The sequence below is a fragment of the Thamnophis elegans genome, chromosome 3 (genome assembly GCF_009769535.1).
Source record: "Thamnophis elegans isolate rThaEle1 chromosome 3, rThaEle1.pri, whole genome shotgun sequence".
NCBI classification, from domain to species: Eukaryota; Metazoa; Chordata; class Lepidosauria; order Squamata; family Colubridae; genus Thamnophis; species Thamnophis elegans.
In genome coordinates, this window is record NC_045543.1 from 24,014,570 (window position 1) to 24,042,020 (window position 27,451).

General features: G+C 38.5%; 1 protein-coding gene across 1 annotated transcript in view; it reads left to right on the forward strand.

Annotated features, from left to right (window-relative positions):
* The window catches only part of MACROD2 (mono-ADP ribosylhydrolase 2), a 1,066,625-nt gene that overhangs the window by 947,971 nt on the left and 91,203 nt on the right, over window positions 1-27,451 (forward strand). Inside the window, exons 11-12 of the mRNA XM_032212948.1 lie at window positions 12,042-12,104; window positions 15,193-15,258. Of these exons, the coding sequence (XP_032068839.1) occupies window positions 12,042-12,104; window positions 15,193-15,258 (129 nt within the window). The remainder of the gene's footprint in view (window positions 1-12,041; window positions 12,105-15,192; window positions 15,259-27,451) is intronic.

Sequence of the window (27,451 nt, forward strand, 5' to 3'; positions counted from 1 at the left end):
CTGTCATATAGTGACTATCCCAAGAAGACAGATAAATCACATAAAGGGTGAATTAGCTCTGTTGTACTAATCTGAGTTTTCCAGAGTGCCAATCTATTGCTATAGTATCCCAATTTGGGTTTTGTCCAATTTATTGTTGTTATTTAGAAAATTTAATAATGAAATTAAAGTTTGAAACAGAAAAATTAAGTGGAGCAAAGCTTGATGGGTACCAAAGAAGATAGCTAAAACCATGTTGGTTCTGCAAGCAGCATTTTGCCTACCCCACTTCTGGAGAGATCCGTAACATTGTGGAGCAGGTTTTTAGAGGGCTATAGAGAGAAGGAGGAATTTATTAAAGAAAGCTGACTAAAGTCAGAAGATCTAAAGACCTTAAGCACATTTTCCAGACATACAGTCATGCTGAATAAAATGGGATGGAAACAAATGTACATAAATGATGTCTGTGCATGCATGCGTGCGTGCATGCGTGTATAAGAGTGCCTTTCAATCAATATTGACTCCTGTTGATTGATTGCCTGGACTTCTCCCTGCTTCTGTTTATTTCCCAAATTAAAAATCCAAGCTGCAAGGTAGCAGGGAAAAAAATCTTAATGACCTCACAATTTGTCCCTAGTTAAACGTTTCTGTTTAAAGGTCTAGATTGTTGAGGAGAAAACCTGGTCATTCATAACTCTGGTCTGCAAATAAAACCAGGAGATTTGTATTGATTCTGCATCAGGAAATGACCTGCCTGAACTGAACATATTCTTGGAGAATAATTTATTTGTAACTTATAAGCAGATTTCCACAAAGTCCTCATAAGATTCTATGGCTTTCTTATGAGAAGAGATCTGGCATAAGGATATTAGCTTCTGCTGCTTGGCAAAAAGCTATCTTTCATTAAGCTTGAAATATATACTTACTGTGTCCCAAATTGCTTAATTTATCTGTGCAATGATGTGGCATCTATATCAGCCCTCTCCTATCATTCCCTGGTTTCGGCTTGACTTTGTCCCATCTGATATATGCACCTACAGTAGTTCTCATAGCTTCAGGGCAATGTTCTTTGAGGAATTTACCTGCTCCGGAGTTCTTATTGAATGGGATGTATTACTTGGAACCCTGATACTAGTATCTTATTGCTAAAAATGCCTTCATATGGGCCTCAGAATCATGGTAGTTGGTTGTGGCACATTATTTTCTTTGAGAGCATTCTGCAGAAGTGGTTGTTTAGATTCATCTGGAATTCTGGTGAATTATTTGTATCTGGTCAGTCATTTTTGAATGACTTATCTATGGAGTAATTTTACAAGAGTACCTACAATATATTCTCAAAATGTGCCCACCAGACCAAAAAGGGTTCAAGGCTGGCAGAAAATACCTAATGCCTAGTGTGTGTTTGGTAATTTGGAACTGCTTCTTTGAAACCTTTTGGGGTAAACCTCAGGAAGATTCCTTAGATTGCTACCCCTTACATATTATGAAGAAGGGCTTCATGGATCATAATTGTCATTACCATGAATGTTGTAAGCTAGTGCAAGTAGCAGGTGAACAAATAAATTAGGGTTATGTATGCTTTGTCAGTGATTCAGAAGTACTTCATGCAAAAGCTACAGTAATATCAAGCTGTTCACCTGATTATTCATTTTAATGTCTTTGGTGTTTCATAAGATAAAAGTGGAATGTCTGAGAATGAAACAAAATAAAATAATGCAAGTTGTTTCTACTAGTGATTAATCATATCTGTATATATTTATTGTATGAAACACACCATATATTTATATATTCCAAACCTTTTGACAAAGGTACTATTTGTTGTCTGTTACAACATGATTGCCAAATATACTTTTGGATCAATCCACTGCAAACTGATTCTGTGTCAGTTTTGAGCTCAAAAACCTTGTAGGAAGAGTGGTAATAATGAATAAAAAGCCATTATCTACAATAATATAGGCTATTCTGACCACTTTGGCAAGTGTTTTTATCTGGCTAATGGACACATTCAATTGTGTGGTAGGAGCTATTCCATTTTATGTAGGTCTACTATACAAGTGGTTTTACAACCCTCAAACCGCTCTTCCTTTTTTTAAGTCTAAGATTATTTCATTTCATTTGAAGATTTGATTGGGTACAAACATTCCACTATGGAGTAATTTATTTGTAGTGCTCAATGGCACTACAAATAAATTACTCCATAAATTTCTATAAATTACTAAATTACTTAAAGCTATGGTTGGCTACTCTTGCATGAATCAAGATGCTATCAGGTGTCCAACAATGTGGGTTCTAATCTGTGGTTGTGGTAACATTAGAAGTGAACCTACATATTGAGAAATTCATTGACATCAAGCCCATAGAGTCTTATTAGGTAGACATACTGTATATTCCAAATTGAACATGGACTAGATAGAGGCACGCTGGCTCAGTGGCTTAATGACATTGGAGATGGTCTCTGCTCCAGCGGTTTGAGTTTGACTGCATGGTGTGGTGAACTCATGTCACTTGCCTCCGCTTCTGCCAACCTAGCAATTTGAAAGTATGTTCCGTGTGAGTAGATAAATATGTACCACAGGTGGGAAAACAAGACAGCTCTTCATGCGGCAGTTAGAATCCTGCCAGCACTAAACCTTCCTGGTTGCAACACCCATTTGCAAGGTGGCTTCTGTGGAGGGAGAGGGCCTTGGATGATGTTGCTGGAAAGACCACTTGTCTTTCTTTCTGTTGCGGCGTTAGCTTGGCCTCCTATGGTGCACCTTGGGAAGTGCACAAGCATCTATCCAACAGAGCTGCTAAACAAACAGCCAAACTACTACTTTGCATTAGCATTATAATCTCCTGACTAATGTAATAATGCCATTAGCTAAATAAACAAATGGACTAGCTCTTTATTAACTATAGGGAACCTAGCTCTTTCTGTATATGAGACTGGGTTACCAGTCTCATCATTAATAACTGTTGGCCATGCTGTCTGGAAGTTGTAATCTAATCTGTAATCTGGTCACCTTTTCCTCACCTCATCCATGGTTCAGGTCACTTTTAGAGGCAAGAAACCATATAGGAGGGAGTATCTATGTGTTTGTTTGCAATGCCAATATTGGTCTTTTGTGGAACAGATTACCTCTATGTGAAAGTGAGGATGGCTTCTGTTCCATTTTTTCTCAACCATGACTTTCTTAATAAAGCATCCTACCCACTAATTGCATGTGCACTTTTATAAAGAAACACACATACACAAGAGCTATACAAATCTACTATAATAAGTGTTCTCCCTTCTTTTTATAGACTGTTTGCACAGAAGGGCATAACTTCCACAGCTGACAGAGTCAGGAAACATTCCAGCATTTCTTAAATCGAAGCAATAAATGAAAAAACAACAACAGCAAAAGGCCAGATAACACACAGCTAACATTTTTTGGCTTTTTGTGGTTATAATTAAATTGGAAAGTGATATGGCAAAGCATTCTCTGGAGAGCTGTGCCAGTGAAAATGGTAAATGCTGCAACTCCGTCTCTTATTATAGCTATGAGATTACCAAAAAAAACAGTAACATAAGAAGAAAAGCAGGAGTCATTTACAACATAAAAACTGCAACAGCCACTATGTGGGACAGACAAGCAGAATGCATCCATGAATGCCAACTAGCAGCAGTATGATGAAAACTCCTTAATTTCACAATGGACAGAGTAAACCATAGTTTCAATTGGAAAATTGTGAGCATCTTAGATGAAGCCAAATCCAAAAATGCTAAGAAATTCCTGGAATCATGACATTTGGAAAAATCAGCTATCACCAGGCACATAGAAATAAACCACATTTACACACCATTCAAAAGAGACAATAAAAAACCTAAAAAGGAAAAAAATCCAGAACACATCATTGCCAACAATCAACACCCACGCAATCAACACAGAGATAAGCAGGGATTAACACCAGCATTAATACGAGACAAAGAATCAAACAATAAACAATGATCTAATCAAGGAACTACAACTTAGACAGTCAAGCAATAAACTACACCCTAGGAAACAACACCCCAACTAACTCTGATGGTTCAAACTACTGTATATATAGAGCAGTGGTGGGTTCCAGATCCCATTGCAACTGTACCTATTGCAATGGGACCCGCCATCCACCACATGAATGCGTGCAGCGTGCACACAAACGCACACAGTGCATGCATGCATCCTTACCTCTTGCGATGCCTCCGTGAGCCTCCGTGATGCTTTAGCTGCTCGGCAGAACATCACACCGACACCGTGCACTCTGAAAAGCTCAAATACAGGAGCTCGGGCAAAGCGGGTGGGCCCTCCAGAGCACCGTACTGGAACGGTACCAGTGCTCCGAGCAGGCACTAGTACGCTCATACTGGGGCGTACCGCCTGCAACCCACCACTGATATAGAGAGAGCAAAGCACATTCCTTTCTAGCACTGAAAATACTAAAAAAATACAGTATTATATATCTGAGTAATGAAATGTCTGCAAAAAAAAAAAAAAAAAACCCCAATGAAGCTCAGAGAGCACCAAGGACTCTGTGCTTTTTGCTAATTTTTTGCATCCATGTTTCATCTTGGAGCTGCTACATTAGCAAACATTGAGCCTTGCCTCCTCTCATACTCAACACAACTCCAGAGAAGTGATGAGAAAATACTATGTACAGGTTTTCACAGGTTTCTGTGATTTCTATTTTTCTTTCCCTTTTTAAAAAAAATCTTGTCTTCTTTGTGAGCAAGATTACTGGATTTTTTTTTGTTATTGCTGTTTTTTGTTTTATCAGTTATAAATTTGAATATCAACTCTTAGCTTTTCTATAAAAAAAAAGTAAGAAGGGAATAGACTCTTAATAATTGTCAGTGACCAGTTTGGCAAGGAAAACAAAGCCCTTGCAGCAAATTGCATTTCAGCAACAGATGGGCTAATTTTGTCTGTGCTGTGCCATTATAATGTGCAAAACTCTTGTGCTTAAAGGGGTTCTTTTTCCTCACAGCAGTGGACAGAAGTTCTTCTTTCACATTAGACAGAACTTGGATCTATTTACATTGCCTAGTCAAAAAAAAGACATATGATGTTCTATCATCTTTGGAAAGAATAACAGATCATTACGCATCATTTATTGGTTTTTTTTAAGCAAAACTTTTTTTATTTTCCATTTTCATAACATATAAATCACATGTATACTATTACATAGCCAATAGCATATTGTACTAATTATTAATTACATCAGTTCGTCTTGCCATCAACTCCCGGAAAAAAAAAATGAAAACCAATTATTGGCTCCTCTGCTCTCCATACACCCTGTTTATGCCTTATCCACCCCTTTATTGTTAATGAAAGATAGCATGTGGCAGTTGCCATCTAAGAATTTTTTTTGTAAATTTTAGCTCATGTTAGGGAAAAGTTATACATTGTCAAGCTGAGGGAAGGGAAATATATTTTTATTGCTAATATGACATCAGGATAAAATGTGAGTTGGTGATTTTGGATTTACCGTTGATGACCAGAAAACGAAGGACAGAAAAGGGTGAAGTTAGAGAACATAAATAGCCTTGCCTCTTTGCATGAGACATACACTATTAAACGCCCTTCCATTTGCTTTGCTTCTAGTGTTAGTAGAAAGAAGTAATTAGGAAAAAGTTCTTCATCAATAAAAGATGTTCAGTGGGTGACTGTCATCTGCAAACATAAATTATTATTTTTTTGCTGAGGACTGGAAAGAAATTCCTTTGGAGCTGTGTATTATTTGCATAATGAAACTGTTCTCATTTCCTTTCTCTCTTTCTCTATTTTTATCTCCTTTGGCTCCCTTATCCATGTCTTTGCATTGACAACTAATTGTCTTTAGCCATATGTTTTTAGTATCATTTCATGACTTAGTATAGTTTATACAACAAAACATGCTGGTTATTCCATCACTAGTATGACTTATAGTCACATAAAATTAATTTGCCCATTCTAAACTTAATTAGAATAGCTTTTCAGCTGCCTTTAACATTATTCTTGGTAAGTCATGGTCTAGTCCTTGTTGTAATATAGTCAGGGCTTTTGTAATGTTCATTTTCATCCATATATCTAGAGGTCGACCCTGGATGTCTGAATTCTTTTTATTTTGTTCCTAATTTTATGAATCACATTAGTTCATCATATCCCGAGAATCCTTGAAAAATAGATGGAATGGGGACAACCTGAGAGCATGGTGAATCCTTGGCTTGCTTAAAGTGAGCAGGTTGAAGATGAAGAGGAGGAGCAGGATGAAAGGGAGGGAAGGATAGAACTACTGTGGCAATTAGCTTCTTCTTCTTCTTCTTCTTCTTCTTCTTCTTCTTCTCCTCCTCCTCCTCCTCCTCCTCCTCCTCCTCCTCCTCCCTCTCCTTCTTCCTTGTCACACAGTTTAATCTCTTTTCAATTTATTTTTATTTTTCCTGTCTCAAAGATTTATTCAAGGCTGTAAGCAACTTCTTTTGTAAGTCTAGTAAAAAGTCCTTATCCAGGTCAATATCTTGGCTTTTCACTTGCATATCCACTTTAGTTGTTATCACTAAGGCCTTTAGCTTTTTCATTTTGCACATGGAATCTTTAGTTCCTTCCAGTTTCAATATCTGAAATTATAAACTCTCAGGTTTCTGTTTTAACTTAGAGTAGACTAAACAAAGTGATTTCGATAAAAGAACTCATTATTTGTATAATTATTTTCAACATTTTATATCAAAAGTCCTACATTCCCTTTTTTCAAGTTTGGTCTCTTAATTTGTTTATAACATTCTTGAATATGATTCTTATTTACCTTTTTGCTCCCTTCTTCCACATTAGTTGTGGTACAAACTTGAATGGTTATCATACACGGTTGTCCATAAAGTCTAAATGGTATTGTTCAGTCATTGACAATATTGCAGCCAACTACTGTTCTTGCTGTATCTTCAGTATGCATGCATGCATGCATGTATGTATGTATGTATGTAAAAGCAATGCTGTTGCTTCTTAGTTTTTAATGTCTTGAGTAATGATCCTCTCCCTGAAGGTGTCTGATCCAAATCCATACAATTCAGTGTTGCTGTCAGTTTGTAGTCGTTTCATTTCATTTTTCACTGTGTTGAACTTTCCTGTGTTCATGCTCTTACTTTCCATACTCCTATTGTAATTCTAACTTTGCAGCTTCCGAATTTCTTTTCTTGTAGGGTAACATTAGTAGCTAGATGCGTGAAGACTTTAAACTGGCCATGCCATTAAAAACTATTACTATTTTGAAAGCTCCTGAGTGCAGTTCAAATCTTTGTAAGGATTAGACTAGACCACCAACCTTAGGTCTTCCATGGTGACTGCCATCTGGATACTATTCTGGATACTTCCAGTAAAACAGAAAGTGATAGTGAAGTTGATTGCAATCAGAGGTGGTATTCTGCCGCTTCGGACCGATTCACCCAAACTGGTAGTGTAAATCGTGGGTGGCCCCACCCACCTGCCCCAGCTCTATGGCATCCCATTTAGGCACTTTTTTAGCCAAAGTGCATGCACAGAAAGCTGACTGCATGCACATGCTCACATTTGGAAACCGGTAGGGAAGGTTAAGTGAATACCATCCCTGATTGCAATGCAATATTCATCCTTCTGGCAAAAGACATGCTGTCATTGTGAATGATCTGAAAAACTTATGTGCATGTTTTGCTCCTTAGGTAGCAATTTCTGTGGAAAATAAATAAAAATGTATGAATAGTAAATCATGTCTGCTCCTTTTATTTGTATTGTCCATGGAGTGGGAGTGTTTTAAAGGAGAGAATAGTGTAAAGAAAATGTTTTTTCTGGAATTTTCAGGGGAAAATTCCTTCCTTCCCTGCCTCCCTCCCTTCCCCATTCTTCCCTCCTGTATCTTCTTGCATAGAATGATGACCTGATCATTGAGTCATCACCTGACTATGGAGTGATCAACTGATCACTCCATGGTCAGGTGATGACTCAATGATCAGGTCATCATTCTTTGCCAGAAGATACAGATTTAAGGTAAGCCCTCGAACTGCTAAATTTAAACCCACATTTGTATGGTAAAAGAAGTCCTCCCCTTCTCACATCTGCCAATATTAGTTTGCAAAGATATTCTCTCCCCTATTTCTTATGCAGAATATGAAGAATCTTTGGATTGCAGACTAAAGAATTCAGCGCCCCCCCCCCTTTGAACAATGTGTATTCCCTGTGTTACATTTTATGAGAAATGTAAATCCTGTGATTTAGCAACCGTAGAGATTAAAAAAAGAGCTTAGTATCACATGCTCCATCACAACACTGACTGGCAATGAAACTGAGCAGGCTTACACGGAGAATCCTACATTCAATGCATGTGAATGGATTTCCATTAATGGAACAGATTTGCTATTCATGTTGTTCATCACTTCCAGTCAATTCTGGGGGACACGGAGGGAGCAAAACATTAAAATAGCAGTGTCCTTTCTATTAAAAGATGGCCTCTGTTAGACAGAATGCAAATGTGTGGCATTTTCACAGCAAATCATGGTCATTGGTGGAATTTAACCTTTTAATGGATAGGGCTGCCAATTTCCCCATCTCTGTGGTAATGACTGAATACTATTAGAGAGAAACAGTCTAAAAAAAAAAAAAAACGGAGATGCATGAAATAGAAGAAAAGGTAATGGTAATGCAGGTGCTGCAAAACTATGAGCCAGTCTGCATACATAAAATGATCAAGTAAGCACATAAATAATCCAGGAAACAAGTGCAACAGTAAAACAGTGGATAAAATGGTGAAATTCTCTCAACTCGGCCCTCAGTTCTAAATCACTATTGCCCCAAAAATACTCTTACACAACAAAAGATGCAACCAACATTTGACTGCTAAAAATAGTGCTCCAAAATAGAATGATATTTGCATTAGAACAATGGTTTTATTTGAGTTTTGCTTGTTTCCTGCATAACACTACAGATGTAAAATAATTTACCAAAGGGAATTTTAAAGAGATTGTAAGGTCTCTGAAGTCCTAAAAAAATTAGTGGAGTTTGCTATTTGTTTAAGGGCAATGAAAATCAGTAATGCATTGGTTGAAGACAACTAAAGTTCCTGGGATCCCACCATGGCTGCCTGGAATGTAGTGCAGCGATACTGATTTATAACAGTTGAGAATCTTGTCCCGAAGCTGATCTCTGAAGAATGAAGATCAAAACTGCAGGGCCTCTGGGTTTAAAAGAAAATAAATGCCTCTACACCAGCTCCACCTGCTGGCTGTTTTAATCAACAGCATCCCCCAAAAGACAGGAAAAGTCGGTTTTCTTGAACGATTTTACACCACCATATTCAAAGATAGCTAGTGTTTATTTAGTTTAGATGTCCTTCTTTTTTTCTTCCTTCCTTTGCCTCAAAATTTGCCAGATTTCTCTGCACTTTTCTGATGTTAAGACTCTTAGAAGATAAAAGAAAGGGGTGCATACATTGCAATTATATAGACGCAGAGAGAGGTATAACAATCCTGCAGGACTAGAAGGGAAAGAAAGACTGATAATGATTAAACATTTTATAGGACTTGCAAATCAATTTGTTCCATTTATTTCCTGGAGAAATTTATACCATTTCTTTTTCTTCCTAGAAAAGGGTTTTTTTTTAAAAAAAAAAAAATGAACACGCAACAGTTTGGCAATATGATTTAAGCAATTACTCTGCCTTCTTACTGTGTGACTGTCTTTCTAGCACAGGGTTCTGCCAGGTGACAATAGGTCATCTGGCTCATTCATAATAGAGATTAGAAAGTTGCTGTTCTGAATGAGACATCACTGAGCCAACGCACCCCTTTTTTATGTTTAGGGTCTGAAACACCGAAACATGAATGTGAGTAGAAGGAAGGGAGGATTATGCAGTGAGAGAAATTTAGCCACAGGGCTACATCTTGCCTTTCCACTTCACACAGCCCTAAAGTAATTTGTCACACATTTTCTGTAATAAGTGAAGCATTTGGAGGAATTCAGTGCATGGTAGATGCAGTAATTATTATTCTTTCTTCCTTTCTCGCTTTCTTTATTTAAAGAGTTGTAGGGCCACCCAACTCACAAAAATGCAACTCTGGGTAATGTACAACAATGAAATTTAGTTCAACAAACCACAATATCTCAATGGAACATCAACTATATAAAACAGGGCATACCAATATGTACTCCAATGAAAAAGCTCACCTAATATCTTAACCCCAGTTAGGAAGGAACCATCCAAGTGTTTAAAGCATTCCTGAAGATTAACAGAAGAAGTAATAGGAATGATCAAACCAGTTAAATACCCTTTCCTTCCTTCCTTCCTTCCTTCCTTCCTTCCTTCCTTCCTTCCTTCCTTCCTTCCTTCCCTTTTTAATTAGATGCTGTTAAAGAGCTTGGCAGCCTTGAAACTGAATGAAACAAAATTATTCATGTTATTATTATTACTACTATTACAAACGTAAAGTTAGCAGTCAGGATAAATCAAAACAGAAAGAGCATGATTAAAAAGAAAAAAATAGTACAATATTTTAGGAAGAAGAAAAGCAGAGGGAATAGATAGGTGTGTATAATTGGACAACCCAAGCAAATTGGACAGCCCAAACACTGAACAGAAGTGACAAATAAAGATCAAACTCTATCAGATAATTTCTTATCAGGTAAATAAAATCTTTTATAAGACAAATAAAAGTCATTTGGTAAAAGGCTAGCATCTATCCATTTGAAAAGACACCTTCCTGCTATGAAGCTAGGTAAATATAATCCGGATTTTATCCACAATTTCTGCATATTTGGTAACCCTCGTTTAGTTTGTCTTGCTTCAGAATATAATCACACTAATACATTTTCTAGAAAGAAATTATTTACGCTTGGAAATCAAAGATATAGGGATCATTTGTACTCACAGCAGTGTTTCAAGTTGTTTTCACTCATTTTCTGCTTTCATCTTTTATGGATGCATCACTTTAGCATGGAAAACTTGTGGAACTTCCAAAGCAGCCTAAAGTGGGTAATAGCACTGAGGGAAACTGCAATATCCCCAGTTGTGCATAGACTTAAGCCAGGGGTGGGTTTCTCGCCCCGTTCCAACCGGTTCGGTTGGAACGGGGCCGGCGGTGTCCTCGTGCACGTGCGCGGTGCACGCATGCGTACTAGTGTCTGCGCGACGCTCCAGCTGCTCCTGGATGATCGCGCAGGCGCTGTATGCGTCCTGCGCATGCGTGGAAGCGCAGAACTAGTCAAAACCGGGTAAGGACCGCGGGCGGGCAGGCGCGCCCTTCGCCGTTCCCGGAAGTTACTTACTTCCGGGTTCGGTGACCAACCGGTTCGCAGGGACCGCCGCGAACCGGTTGAAACCCACCCCTGACTTAAGCCAAATAAAAATCTTATAACTGGGAAAGAAAATCTGGGCAATAAAATTCCAGAGAACAATTAAATTGCAAGAGTTTAACTGCCTTTCTGGTTTTATGCTACCATCTCGTGGTCCTCCAGATTTTTGTAACCGATATATACAGTATTGGTCCTAAAAACACATGTGCAGATTATGTTGCATACTATAGAATCCTATCTGCTACAAAAGCATTTTGATTCTCTATACAACGTTTGCAGGATTGAAAGGCAACTCTCTAAAATGGAGGCCTTCAAACTTGGCAACTTTAAGACTTGTGGACTTCAACTCCCAGAGCATACCTGGCTGGAGAATTCTGGGAGTTGAAGTCCACCAGTCTTAAAGTTGCCAAGTTTGGGGACCCCTGCTCTAAAATGTTATGGCCTCCTCAATTCCCTATTTCACCGGGAAGAAGAATGTTAAATATTCATTATTGGGAGGAGGGGTTGAATCTGGGAAGTCATACATCAGAATCAATATTATTTAAGTTAGTCGTGGCTAACGACTAATAGATCACTTCTAAAAATGTCTATATTTGGATCCAATCCTGTGATGGTCGCAATTTACTTTTGGCTTACCAATGCTTTCCTTGTTGGGTTCGTTATATGTAGTGCCATCAACCTGCTACATTGGCTGCAGTTCCTACGGACTTTGTCTACTCAACAATCAGAAATGTGTCTTATAACCCTCTATGGCTGTCGTTTTTCTGGCAGGTGAGAATGGCACAGAAGTGAAGCCAAGCAGTGATGAACCAGAGCATCAGAGCCAAGAAACAGGTTTGTATTATGCTGAGATCTATTAAAGTGCTCTATCAGCCAGGCTTTCTGAACCTTGGTGAGCAATAATCTGAGTCAATGCTATTGACTGACGACGTTTGTACATTTCCACAGGATTAAATCAGCGCTTGTGCAGCTTTCCCATTGGAGCCCAGAGCGCTATTCATTATGAGTGAATGCATTCCTTCCAACCCCAGAATGTAGCATTTCCTGTTAGTAATTGACAGCACATTCTGTTAAGGTGGAGGAGATCTTAGAAACCTCTTCAGTGGAAAATGTTTACAGCAGCAAGGTATAAAGTTCAGACATCAAAGGAAGGCAAGAATGTGTAGAAAATAAGCTTGAAGAGATGAAGGACCTCTTTGGCTGCAAATAAACCTGCACCGTGATGCATTTATTCTGTTGATTTAGCTTCTGAATAACTGCTTTTCTACACCGTGGTTACAAATTGGATTACTCGCTTTTGAGGAAGAAAGAGACAGTTTGCACAAATACAACCCTTGAAAATAAGTGTTGAAACTCATAAAAAAACTGAACACAATATATATATCTGCAATTGAAACTGCATTTTTGAAACTGAACAGAAATAGAAAAAAAGTCATGCTACAGTCAGAAGGAATTATTCACCTTTCCATACATCATAGATATCTATATATTGTAGAGAGATGGTCTGCTCATTCTCTGGCCTCAGCCAAATAATTAAAAGGACAAACAAATGTTGCTATGAATGACCTTATCCTCTAAGATAGGAACCTGACTTTTGCATGACAGATTGGCTTATTTACATGTACTTCAAATAGCATGGACACTCTGCCCTGAATGACCCAGCTAAAGCAGGGTTAATGGCTTATATACTGTAGTGTGCACATATTTACTTCAAGTACCACAACTCATCCTTTACAGAAACTGTTTCTATCAGGTTGGAAAACTTTTATTAATACCTGGGAGCTACAGCAGGAGAGGCCCAATCACTCAATGCAATAGAGCGAAGCAGCCAAGCTATCCATCCTACATTTATTCAGCCATTCGATCTGTGCATTGTGGCTGTTTCTAAGGAGTTGAATATACGTTACAGCAAAATGCCCTTCATCCCGTTCTCTTGTTACAGTCTGGAGGAGAAGCACTATGTCCAAAAACGCTGCGCCCATTCTGCGAAATAATTCCACTGACTCCAATTGTTCAGCTGTTCATTCACAAGCACAAGGCTGTCTTGAGGCTTTCAGAAGCAGGTGGGCTTTTTCTGTCCACCCGACTTTTCTAATTGTTCCTCAATGTTTTCTTGGCCAGCATCGGCACATGTGCAGTCACGCACTTTAGTTTCATTGAGACTGCTGTTGAAAAAAACCACATCGTTTTAAAATATGGAAGAATTGATGTATGGCAATATGTCTGTTTCCTTGACTGCTTTATCTTCAGGTTATATAATGTAGGAGGAAGATTAAAAGTTTCTGTATCAGATCTCCTTCCTCTCCTGTAGGAATGTCGATTAGATGAACCTGCCCCTGTGAGATAGATATCCTTTGGAAGACTCACTGGGGCCTTTTCTCCTGCCCAACCAAGAATATTTTAGTAACATTTAAGAAACATTTATATGAGGCACTAAACCAGCGTTGTCCAACTCGCATCGTCATGGTGGCGTCATATGATGACTTTCCCCCCTTCGCTAAACCAGGCATGGGTGTGGCTAGCGCATGATACATCCGGCCTGTAGGCCACGAGCTTGACAACCTTAAACTGTTTTAGAGGCTACATTTCTTTAATCTGCCCAACATAATCTTCTACCCTGAACATCTGGTGGCCAAAAAATGCTTGATTCTTTTCTTTGAGCAGTACAATGATTCTATTTGGTCAGAAGATGCCATTTTTCAAAATATTAATTATCTTAGAGGGTTTTATGTTTGAGATTTGGTTTCTTCCCAGGGAGGAAGGACTTTAACAAATGATTGCACATTGTTATTATTACAGTGTTATTATTTTTGCCTGAAACTTTTTCGCCCATTTTTGCCTGAAATGTTTATGCATAAAGGTAAATGTTCCCCTCGCACATATATGCTAGTCATTCCCAACTCAAGGGGGCGGTGCTCATCTCTGTTTCAAAGCCAAAGAGCCAGCACTGTCTGAAGACATTTCTGTGGTCATGTGGCCGGCATGAGTAAATACCGAAGGCACACGAAACACTGTTACTTCCCACCAAAAGTGGTTCCTATTTTTCTACTTGCGTTTTTACACTTCGAACTGCTACATTGGCAGAAGCTGGGACAAGTAACAGGAGCTAACTCTGTTACGCGGCGCTAAGGATACGAACTGCTGAACTGCCAACCTTTCTGATCAACAAGCTCAGTGTCTTAGCCACTGAGCCATCACGTCCTTATTCTATCTATCTATCTATCTATCTATCTATCTATCTATCTATCTATCTATCTATCTATCTATCTATCATATGTATATGTATATGTACATGTACATGTACATGTATACACACACACATACACAAACACACACTCTCACAACACACACAAACATACATACATAGAATTAGAGGCAGAGTAAATGTTCCACAAACCTTCATATTCTCCTCCATCTCAGATGTTTTCTGTTTTCTTTGTAAATTGCAACAGCAAAAGTTGGCCTTTAAGACCAAAGATCATTATAGGAAGGAGCAATGTTATATTGCAGCATAAAATACTTTCTGCAAACTCTTTTTCCTCTATGAAAGAAAAAAAAACCACCAGCAGAAGGGTGAGTAAATGGACAGAATGAGGAAGAATTTGCCATTATTCACAGTAAAAAAAAAAAGATGAACTAAATATTCATTCAAGGATAGTATAAAGTAGAATGACTCTAAGTAGAACTTGAAATTCAATTATACAAAATGTTGGTACCCTGTGCCCCTGACCATTTAAATCTGTATGGAAATTGAATGTGTTTACAAATCTGACGTTGATTATTGTTCCATGAAAGAAAAGAAAAGGGGACTTCAGCTAATGAAATGCATAACCTATGTATTTCAGTGCAGGTGTAACCATTTACAATAATTCTGCATTCAAATTATATCTCAATATCTATCACTTCTTTCTTTTCGAAACAGATGAGGCAGTATCTACAATTCCAAGCAGCCCAGCAGATGGAGAAGGGAACCTGGGCAAGGAAAAAGGTACAGATCACGCAACCGGCTAAGAAAAACCAAATCCTCAAAGGGGATTTTAAAAAGCAATATTTTCGGTTAAGCCTACGAAAACCCACGCTCAAGCTTTAAAGGCCAGATGTCAGATAAGTACTTCTGGGATGTCTTTTAGAAAGGCCTTTTTAATGAACCACTTGGCATCCTAGCTGCCAGCGGGGATCGATGGCATGCATTTTCAACTGCAGTTATTATAGATTTCCCATAAAAAAATAGCTTGTGGGTCATAGGGAACTGCGAGGCACATATCTATGGGAATGCTCACATCCATAAATGTACACTTGCTTCCACGACAGCAGCATTTGATCCGGTCTGCTGTGTTCCAAAAGGAAAGAAAACAAAATTGACTATCCAAGGCAGAGCTGAGGGAAGGTCCTCTTCATTTATGACAGACTCTGCTGGGCACTCTGGTCTTTGTGTGTGTGTGTTTGCTTGGTTTGTTTGTTTTTATTTATTTTGTAGTCTTGATTCTAGTCCTGGCAATGACATAGATAAGTACCTGCAGTTTTTCTAGGCAGGTTGTTTTGAGAAGTGCTTTAGTCTTTGATTAATACTTAAAAATCAAGGAGTAAGGAGCAAACAACAGAGAGCTCATACCTAATTTAATCTTTCCAGCTGAATTTTACCCCCTTGGGTTGCTCATTTTTACACAAGGAATGAAGTGTAGAATCGTACTGTTCTGGCATGATGTCACTGCATTAATTGGGAATGCTTCCTTTTCATTCTTCTGGATCCATCAGTAATGAGCATGAAACACAATTTTAAAAATTGTGGCTTTGAATAATTCAAAGCAGGGTCTTTCTGTATCAGCATACAGCATTCAAACAAGCACAGTGGAATAATTAATGCATTATGTGGTATAATATATTTATTTATTGCATCTGTAGAGCTCCCCATTATCCTAAGGAAATCTGGGCAGTGAACAAAAAACCTAATCAAATAATGACAATGTAACTCAAAAGAAATTGGGTCAAGTTGCCTAAATTTTTTGTTATCAATGTCAAACAAAATTACAACCATGCCAGAGCTCCATCAACAACCCAGGCCTCAGTTTTGCAACCTTTAGAAAGACCAATAAGATTGCAGCTGCCTGTATTTCAGGGGGAGGCAGTTTCATAAGACAGGTGTCATGACTGTTCAATCACATGTAAGAAGTGAAGAAGGTGAACTTAACAGTGATAGACCACATCCATTTTTAGAGCAACAAGTGGGAAAATGTGGTTTAAATCCAAAACAAGAAGAAGGCATGCGCACAAAGCTCAATCAGACACCTTCCAAATTCACATAAGTAGAAGGGATGAGAGGAATAAGGCACACAGCCTTGCAAAATTCTGTTGCTACAACCAATAGTAATAGACATAGTTTTAACCTTCATGTAGAACTGATTTCTTGGCTTGGTCTACAGCATGCTTCGTGAGGCCCATCAGGTAGCAGTTTTATCAGTGGGACTTGGAGCATGCCCACTCTGCAAGATCAAGTAGGAAAGAAAGAAACCATCAGGGATAGTTAATGCCACAAGATCTTGCCCCATGACATGTGGGGCTTTAAAGAGGAAAACCCACATCTTGAATTGCACCTAGAAGCTACCTGGGAGGCAATATTATTCATGTAGTAGTGTTGTATATGCATATCATGGCATTCTGCATATGCTGTTGTGTTTTGGAATAGTTAAATAGTTGAAATGTCTGAATGCCAATTAAGGATAGTGTGATGTACTAATCCCTTTGAGAGATTACTGAGGTGTGGATGACTGTGAGTAATGCTTCTTAGTCTAGGAATGGGCACAATTAGTGCACAAGATATAACTATGGAAAGGTAGCCCTAACTACCACCAACCCAAGCAAGACCCATGAGCAAGATAACTCCCAGATTGTGTACCAGTTCTTCTATGGAGAGCATAAATTCCATCCAAAGCCAATTCTTTCTATACTTGCTCTACACAGCCTCCAGGCACTGAGAAAGCACTTCAATAGCATTACTTTGATGGTTCAGGACAGACATACAGTATATAGCTGAGTTTTATCAACATACTGTTGACAGTTAACCCTGCCCTATCCTGTGCTGCAGATAACCTCACCGAGTGGTTATGTATAGATGTTAAAATAAGAGTAGGGGAAGAGCTGAGTCCTGTGGCACCCCACAAAACAGAGGCCTTGAGCTGGAACTTGAGCTTCCATCATACCGCCTAGAACCAACCTTGGAGGAAGGAAGTGAACTCCTCTCTCAGGATGCCAGGGGAATTGGTCATGAGATTTACATTTTTGCATTCATATCAATAAACGCATGCGTCTTAGGATGAGGAGCATTTCCTGCCCCCCAAGTTCTATGCAATAAACCTTTTGATGGGAATATAAAGCAAGATAGAAGTAAACTGAGCAAAGGCTTAATTGCATTGATACCAAGAATGGAAAGGACATTTACATTGAAAAGGAGAGGTTGTAGGCTCCTTATCTGTTTTTTGAAGAATAGGTTCCTTAACCCCTGAACCTGGCTGCTTAAAGGTGAACAGTCCATACATAACTACAGGGCAGGTGGCTAAATTCTATGCAGAAGCACTGGGGATTCATTGGAAACACATGTCTAATCCACCATAGCTGTTTTATACAATATGGCAAACCCATTGCACTGCTTATTCCTTTCCCTTTTAGTATTAGACTGACTACGGGCCACACCATTTATGAATTGTAATTTTAGTATGGTTAGACCATGTTTAATTGACAGATTGGATTTTATCATGGATTTCAGTTGTTATTTATTATTTTATACTAGAATTTGTAATTATATATTTACTGAGTGTTTTTATTTGTTCTGGTCTCTGGTCTATGACTGTAATAATAATAAACAGAATCTCCTGAACCTGGCAGGACTTCCTTGGAAGAAGCAGTAGAAAAAGACTAACTTGATTAGTAAAGACTGATCCGCAAAATAGTTTTTATAACTTTGCTCTATCTGCTTAATTTGATCCATCCATCTTTGGACTAAGTAATTTGATGGAGGGTGAGGGAACTCTTAGGTGGCATTTTTCCAACTGGTACGCTCTCCAGTTTATACAAAATACAGAGAGATGCCTCATCATCATCTTCCACTCTAAGGGACAAATGCTGACAAGTTAGAATGGCAGGAATCATAATTCAAGTTTTCTTGCATTTCAGCAATGTTTTTTATAGTTTCTTTCTATACTTGACACTGATAGGTTGCCCAATAAGTAAATTACCACAATATGATATACGGACATCCTCAGGAGAGTCAAAGTCCACAAGATGGAGAGTGCAGTTTTGCAACCAAAGACTTGTATCTTTTGTACATGTACAGGCAGTCCTCGACTTATGACCACAATTGAGTCCAAAATTTATGTTGTTAAGTGAGGTGTTAAATGAGTTTTGCCCCATTTTATGATCTTTCTTGCCACAGTTGTTAAATGAATCTGGCTTCCCTCTTGATTTTGCTTGTCAAAAGGTTGCAAAAAATGATCACATGTCCTTGGGACACAGCAACGGTCATAAATATGAACCAGTTGCCATTCACCTGAATTTTGATCACATGAGCGTAGGGCTGGTACAAAGGTCGTAAGTGTGGGAAATGATCATAAGTCACTTTTTTCAGTGCTGTTGTTAACTTTGAATGGTCACTAAATAAATGGTTGTAAGTAGAGGACTGCCTGCACATGATGGCATTATTCACACATTATTCATGCCTTCCGTCACAGCAACACAATTTTTCACAGCACAGAGATGCTGCTGGTTTATTGGGTCAAGAATGATACTTTGGTTTCATTTAATTCCGATTCTGGATTTAGAACTTTCCAAAGAGCCAAGGTGGCGCAGTGGTTAGGGTGCAGTACTGCAGGCCACTTCAGCTGACTGTTATCTGCAGTTCAGCGGTTCTAATCTCACCGGCTCAAGGTCGACTCAGCCTTCCATCCTTCCGAGGTGGGTGAAATGAGGACCCAGACTGTGGGGGCGATATGCTGACTCTGTAAACCGCTTAGAGAGGGCTGAAAGCCCTATGAAACGGTATATAAGTCTAACTGCTATTGCTATTGCTAAAGAGCAGCCAGCAAACTTTCACTATCTCTCTATTTTCATTTATACCACAATGAAACAAAGAAGAAACTGATGAAGGATTTAAAAGAAAAGAAAAGAAACATGGTATATACCACGCCGCCATTTATGAGTTGCTGCTATTCTTGCTATGACTTTACACCTGATTTTTTATTTTATTTTCTTAATTGTTACACGGAATCTGAACAGGGGCACCTCGTGCCTATTAAATACTTAAATGAGGTAGCATTTGTAAATAAGTTCATATTTATTCAGATTATTTCCCTCTCTACCAGGCCAGAATACTGCTTCCACCAGCAATATGATACCTTGCAATGTCTGCAGCTTGTTCGGTTTCTTTGTCCTACACTTGAGATTAGTCTTGTAATGTTCAGCTCTACCATCTGGTCTTTCTTTATTTGGCTTGTCTTTTTCACAGGAAAATCCCAATTGCTCTGTAATTTCTCCCAGTCCACTCAGGCTCATCTCCAACAGACCCATTCAAGTTCAAGCGGTTTCTTCAGCACAAAGTTAACCCAAAGCTAACCATTAATGAATGGGTGCAGCTGTGCGAGTCCCAGTATGAAAAACACACACACACAGAGTAATAACATTTTAGGACCAATTTAAGAGAAGAAAGGCGCTTATTTAAGATTCATTTAAATTCTAATAAACAATGATAATATATTACCCTATAAAGATTTAGCAGTTAAAATGACTCACTCTGGACCACTAATAATTCACTGTTTTCAAATTATTACAGCATTTATGATTGAATATTCTCATGAATGCACAATTATCCGTCATCGTTTTTTTTGAAATAAGCTTTCATGCTGTCAGTGGATTATAAAAAATACCATATCTTTTTCTTTTAAGTGAGATTCAGATTTAAAGTAGAAAATCACAAAGAATAATGAACTTGCATATTAAAAAATATCCCAAAACGAGTAATGGCAGTTCAAAATGAAATGTAATCTTTCTCACTCCGTGCAAATTAATGCATGCAAACAACCTATTTATTTCTATGTTTTAATACACATTATATAATCATTTTTGAGATAGATACACTAGAGTTGTACAATGTTCTGGATCCAAAAAATAAAAAGAAGTTTCAAAGCATGCAGAGGCAAAAAATAAGCACTTGACTTCAGTTCTTCAACCAAATACAGCTTCACCAGGATGATTTGTCACAGTCCGGGTTTTGTTGAAATTACTAGCACTTGTCTTATGCATCAAAAGAATTTTATATAAATGTCACATACATGAAACTGTGTAGAGGACAGCCATCCTCAATCTGCTTTTGTCTAGATATGTTAAGGATGACAACACAGTGGCTGAAAATTCAGGGAGTTGTGACCCCAATTTACACAACTGAGGATGGCTGATACAGGTCCTTTCCAGATTTAAAACTGACATTTATTATTACTGTCCATAGTTCTTTTAAATATATGACTTCAAGGAGAAAGCTTTTGCATCACATTAGCAGTCACCTTCATTATCGGTTCCTCCATGTCCTGACTTAACTATACGGGGGGGGGGAGGGGATAGTATCTGTCACATTATGTACCCCTTCTGCATAATATACTAATTTTAATTCATTACAACTTAATAAAAGTAATTGTGCATTTGAAGGTCAACTAAATTAAATCTTATGTTAATTAATCTTAAAATTAAGGTACCAATTATGAGATTTCCAGGTGTTCATGAAGCTTAGGCTCCTATGGGAAAACTGTATAGAAAATATTTCTTCTTTCCTATATACTAAGTTGAAATTTAAGAAGGCATAAAGGAAAATATGTTTTATTTAAACCCTGTGTCTGTCTCAACTAGTCTTTAACTGTATAATTTCAGAGAGGTGCAAAGTTTTTTAAGATACACATTGCAGATCTGAAAAGATTCTAAAATTCTTAAATCATTTTGTTGTTTGGTTATTTGAAAACTGTAGAAGAAATAACTCAAATAGAGTACAAAGAAAACAAAAAACCTTGAAAGTGTTCCTTTTTAAAAAAAAGCAAAATATGGTAGATGCAGTATCTATATTCAGCTAATATTCTTTCAAGGCATGTTGAAGTCTTTTCAAGTAGCTGTATGTGAAGTGCTCAGTAATTAGAGGCACATATTGAAGAAAATGCTGATTTTGAACATTTACCTAAGTTTTTAATAGGTACAGAAGTTGAGAAGACTTTAAGTTATCCAAATGAATAATCCAAATTGCCTCCGTATCCAGGCCTGGAGCTGAGAATGTGTGAAAGGCCCTATTACTTGCCTTCACTATAAGTTGATTACTCATCATGACTGCTGTTATATTTATTTATTTTGTATTTTATTGTTTTAACATCTTTTAAATTGTTTTGATTGTTTTAAAATTTTAGAATTGAAAGTCTCCCAGATTCACTTGGTTGAGTTGGACTGCTATAGAGAATGAATGAATGAATGAATGAATGAACGAACAAGTTAATGAACAAATTAATGAATGAATATGAATAAGGCTTCTTAGGTAAAGCTCCCTACCCTTGTTAGTAACTAAAGGATTCAGTCCAGGGAAACCATATAACTTTACACAGCTAAGGGACATTCACATCTGTGTCTGAAAGGAAAGAGCTTATATGTCTGTAGCTTTATGAGTCATGTTCATAGATTCTTATTCCTCTAAGACAATATAATGAGTTCCAGAAATCAAGATAGATTTTTCAGAGGGTTTTTTTTCTTTTTTTTTCTTTTTGGTTTTTGTCTTTGGGAATCTGTTGCCAAGATTGCAGTAGGCAAACTAATTAAGCACAGGATAATACCCCCACTGAAACAACTACTGCACAACTTGTAAGCACTCCAAACTTGTAAGGAGAAGGATTCATTCTTAAAATGAACTTGAGGCATTACACTTGAGTTTTTATACTTCTGGTCTGGTGAGCCAGGGGAGGATATCTAATTGTATTTACTTTACAACTTCAAGGCTTGCCAAAAATAATACACTAACTAGCCTAAAGCTTATGTGAAGACAACTCTTCCAAATTCCCTAGCCTGGGAGGAGGAACGAAATTATGCTTTGTGGCCACTGTCTATTATGTATCCAAATGGAGACTGTGTCAAGCAGGTGGGGTGGGTAGATGGTGATAGCAAAATCATCTTCAGGGAGATGTCGTATTTAAGTAACCGCTACTGCTTACTCAGCCAACTCACTATGGCACTTTATAAAATAGGGACAACCGAGAATAAACTGAAGCAGAAGTTGCAACCTGTAAAATTCTAATGGAAAAGGAAGAAGGAGGGCAACTCCTTTGGTTTTTGCCTTGTTCTACCTTGGCTACCAGAACTTGGTGCAAAATTGCTTTGAATGCCTAGTTTTCCATGTGATCCTCTGCCAGAGTTACAAGAGAAAAATTTCCTTCTTCGCTTTTTATTTTCTGCTTTCATCAATGAAATTCTCCTCTAGGCTGCTACTACTAGGTTTTGTGAAGCCTCTATTGATTATTCCCCACCGCTCATCGTGTATTGTATATTATCACCACTGTTTGCACAATGAAATCAAGATTTTACTTTGGGCTCTCCTAAGACCTAACCATTTATTCATAAGATGGAGCTAATGTTTTTATTTGGGGTCTTTGTGTGCCTGTAGAGCATATTTATCATTCTACGCTATCATTTTTAATATCTTTATCTAAAATTCATTGCTAAATCATAATTTCTAGTTATTGCTTTCCAAATTAGATATGCATAATGAGCAAGATAATGTCATGTGCTGTTCTTCTATATTTTGCCATTGTTGTGCACTCTATCATTTTCTGATGACTCATTTGTCCTATTTTCTTTCATATGTTTCCATTAGGAATACAGTGATTTTTCTAGAGCCTGATGGAGAAGCTATTTAAAACTCATTCCACAGATAATGAGAAACTGCCACTCATTAAATATTAGAGTAACTAATGTGGCAACTCCCATTTATCTTTCATAATGTATTCAAGATTTGGGGTGGATGGGTTCTTTTTGTATTTATTTAACAGGGTGGGTTGTTGTTGTTGTTTTTTTGAAACCAGCTATTTTACAGTAGCTGTGGACAAGCATGGAACATAAAATGTTAGATGCTGTTAAGGGCATCTCTTCATATGGATCGTGTTTTCTACAATTGATTATGAATGATTCACAAAGCGAATATGTATGATGATGGCCAGTTGGCACATGCAATGTGTATGCATCTGTGTGTGTTTATTCTTTGCTATCATTGAAAAGCACTAGTTACTTTATTGCAGGGGTGTCAAACTTGCAGTGTCACAGAGGTGTCATATGACATACCGGAACTTTCCCCCCTTTGCTAAACTGGGCATTAGCAGGGCCTGTGCATGATGTGCCCGTACTATAAAGATAGTACTTTATTGAATAAAGTACTATCAAATAATGCCTATAATATTTTCTTTTTAGAATAGGACAGTCGTAAGAGAGTGCTGAGAGAACTTTCCTGTGATCCCGTTCCCCAAAATGTATCAATAAAATGTTACTTTAGGAGCTACCATGTATTCTAAAAATCAAAATTAATTAGTTCTTTTAATTACCATATTTTCAGACTATAAGGCGCACCTCAAAAAAGAGGGTGAAAATTTGGGTGCATCTTATACACTGAATACAGCATTTTTGGCCTACCGAAACCCCACCCCCTTTGCAAAAATGGATGTGCAGAGGGTTTGGGAGGGTTTGCAAAGTGCTCCTAGGGATTGGAAAGAGCAAAAATGAGCAAAAAATTGTCATTTTTGCTCATTTCTGCCCCCTCAGCCCCCAGGAGCACTCTACAAGCCTCCCAAAGCCTCAGTATGCCCCCTTTTTTTGCAAAACACAGCTCATTTTTGCTTGTTTTTGCCCCCCACCCCAGCCCCCAGGAGCACTCTACAAGGCTCCCAAAGCTCTGCATTCTCTCTCTCTCTCTCTCTCCCTCTCTCTCTCTCTCTCTCTCTCTCTCTCTCTCTCTCTCTCTCTTTTTTTTTTTTTTGCAAAAAACGAGGTGTGCAGAGGGTTTGGGAGGCCTGCAGAGTGCAAAACCTTTTTTAAAAAATTACCTCTTCAAAATCATCGTGCATCTTATACTCCGTTGTGTCTTATAGTCTGAAAAATATGGTATTTTTATTTTATTTTCTGTCATGTTCTCATCATATGGTGAGTAATAATGATGTATTTATTGAACAAATCCATATGGCTATACACGGTCACCCCCAGAAGGCTTGCAAAATTATGCAAACTATAATAATATCATGGAATAATTTGGAATATCATCCCCAAATTCCAAATTTTAATGCCAAAAATTAATCAGGCTCTCCTTATATTTAAGAGATCTGGACAGCTATCCTGCAAAGCTTGCTGAGAGTTAAGATTCCTTCTTGTTTATAATGAGATGGAATATTGCTGTGTATTTGTTTTAAGAATTGTTTTATGACCTTTGTATGAAAGTATCACTGAGGGGACTGTCAGGGTTCCAAATAACACCCTTGAGTGTTCCAAGACTCCGAGTCTTGAGTTTTCTCAAAGTTCCATTTTATTAGAGATGTCATATTGGCACATCTGGAAAAACCCGAATCTGAAAGTTTCCAGGTTTTCCCCACCCAAGTGAACGTTCAAGTTCCTGCCCAGCACCACATGTCCATCACATGGTCCAATCAAACACTGTCCCAACTGGAGATGCCTCCCGGTCACACCACACCATCTGCAGTGCAAGATGTCCTTAATTCACAGAGAAAAGAATGTTATTTTGACTATAACTACCCCACTCCATACAATCCTCCTTCCCAGTTTCCCACAGCAATAAATGTGGCAGGCCAAAATTACCAGGTTTTGACTTTTTAAATAGTAGAAAAACCCCAGGAATTCCTCCTAAGCCCAAAAAATACAAGTGAAACTCGAAAAATTAGAATATCGTGCAAAAGTTCATTTATTTCACTAATGTAACTTCAAAGGTGAAACTAATATATAAGACTCATTACATGCAAAGCAAGATAGTTCAAGCTGTGATTTGTCATAATTGTGATGATTATGGCGTATAGCTCATGAAAACCCCAAATCCACCATATCAGAAAATTAGAATATTACATGCAATCAATAAAACAAGGATTGTACATAGAACAATATCAGACCTCTGAAAAGTATAAGCATGAATATGTTAGTTTGGGCCCCTTTTGCAGCAATTACTGCCTCAATGCGGCATGGCATGGAAGCTATCAGCCTGTGACCCTGCTGAGGTATTATAGAAGACCAGGATGCTTCAATAGCAGCCTTCAGCTCTTCTGCATTGTTCAGTCTCATGTTTCTGTTCTTTCTCTTGGCAATGCCCCATATGGGGTTCAGGTCAGGTGAGTTTGCTGGCCAATCAAGCACAGTAATCCCACGGTCATTGAATCAGGTTTTGTTGCTTTTGGCAGTGTGGGCAGCTGGAAAATGAAGTCAGCATCCCCATAAAGCTCGTCTGCAGAAGGAACCATGAAGTGCTCCAAAATCTCCTGGTAGATGGCTGCATTGACCCTGGTCTTAATGAAGCACAGTGGTCCAAAGTCCTGTTGCTCAGTGGTCCAAAGTCCTCTTTTCTGATGAGAGCAACATTTGCCAAAAGCACCAAAACCTGGTTCAATGACCGTGGATTACTGTGCTTGATTGGCCTCTCCATTCTTCCTCCATACTCTGGGTCCTTGGTTTCCAAATGAGATGCAAAAGTTGCTCTCATCAGAAAAGAGGACTTTGGACCACTGAGCAACAGGACTTTGGACCACTGTGCTTCATTAAGACGCAGCCGTCTACCAGGAGATTTTGGAGCACTTAATGCTTCCTTCCACAGACGAGCTTTATGGGGATGCTGACTTCGTTTTCCAGCTGCCCACATTGCCAAAAGCACCAAAACCTGGTTCAATGACTGTGGATTACTGTGCTTGATTGGCCTCTCCATTCTTCCTCCATACTCTGGGTCCTTGGTTTCCAAATGAAATGCAAAAATCATCTCCCACCCTCTCTCCCAAACATTAGATTTGTCCTCATGCTTTCAAATCGTTGCTTGTTTCTGTTTTATTGTACACCCCACTGGGTGCTTTTGAAATTTAAATACAAATTAAGGAAATAATCCTTCAGACAAAAGAAAAGCTGGCCTAGAAAACTGAACAATGAGTGATTCATTCCCACCTCGGAGGTGGTGTTATATCAGTTCTATGCTGTCAAGGCAAGAATACCTTAATTATCTTTCTCTCATAGAAAAGAAGATTGCTTTAGCATTTGCAGGTATTATAATGAAGCCTTTCTTTTCTACATCTTCACTCTTTTTTCCAAGCTGGAATAATGTTTATTTCCTCTGGTGATTTTATAATATAGAGAAACTTTTTTTTCCCTTTCCCTGCTCATCAAAATTCCTTTGTAATATGAAGTATGATCTGTTTCCAGTGTAATGGAAGGGGATCTCCTCTCTTGGGTTCTACCTGATCTAATTTTGGTATGGAAATAAAGAATCCTGAGAAGTGCGAGCACAGGTTTTCCAACTTTCTCACTAGGTAGCATCTGGGTTCCTTGAGAGACCCATAGAAATACTAGAGTAATAGTCAAGAGAGAGCCTATTTCTATTGAAGAAATGTCCTTCTGGGTTCAGTTCCAAGTGGGGAGAAAGACACTGGAAACATGGTGGCTGCTTGGAAAGATGGTTTTAATGGTGGACAGGACCACATCAATGGTGGGTTCCTACTGGTTTGGATGAACCTGTAGTGGTTTGACGGCTTGGGTCGCTGAAAATGGCAGCGACCCAGGCCTGCTATGCTCCCAAACCGGTTCTCCAAGTGGCGCCATAGATGCTACCATCTTGTTTTTAGCTTCTGTGCATGTGCAGAACAATTTTAATTGCATTGTACATGCACGCACATCGTGCATCAAGCGTGCATGCACAGCACACCCACAGGCAAACCAGCAGAAGTGCCTTGCGGAAACCACCCCTGGACCACATGGCTTCAGGTCCTGGGCAAAAAGAGCAAATGGGAGAGAGGGGGGGGAGAGAGAGGGAGAGAGATTGATTGATTTATATCCTCTGTTGGACCCCCACCTTAGAGCTTCCTGTTTCTGTGTAAGAAATGTATCCCATTGGCTGTCAAGACTCCCAGGGGTGAGGGTCTTAACTAACTTTG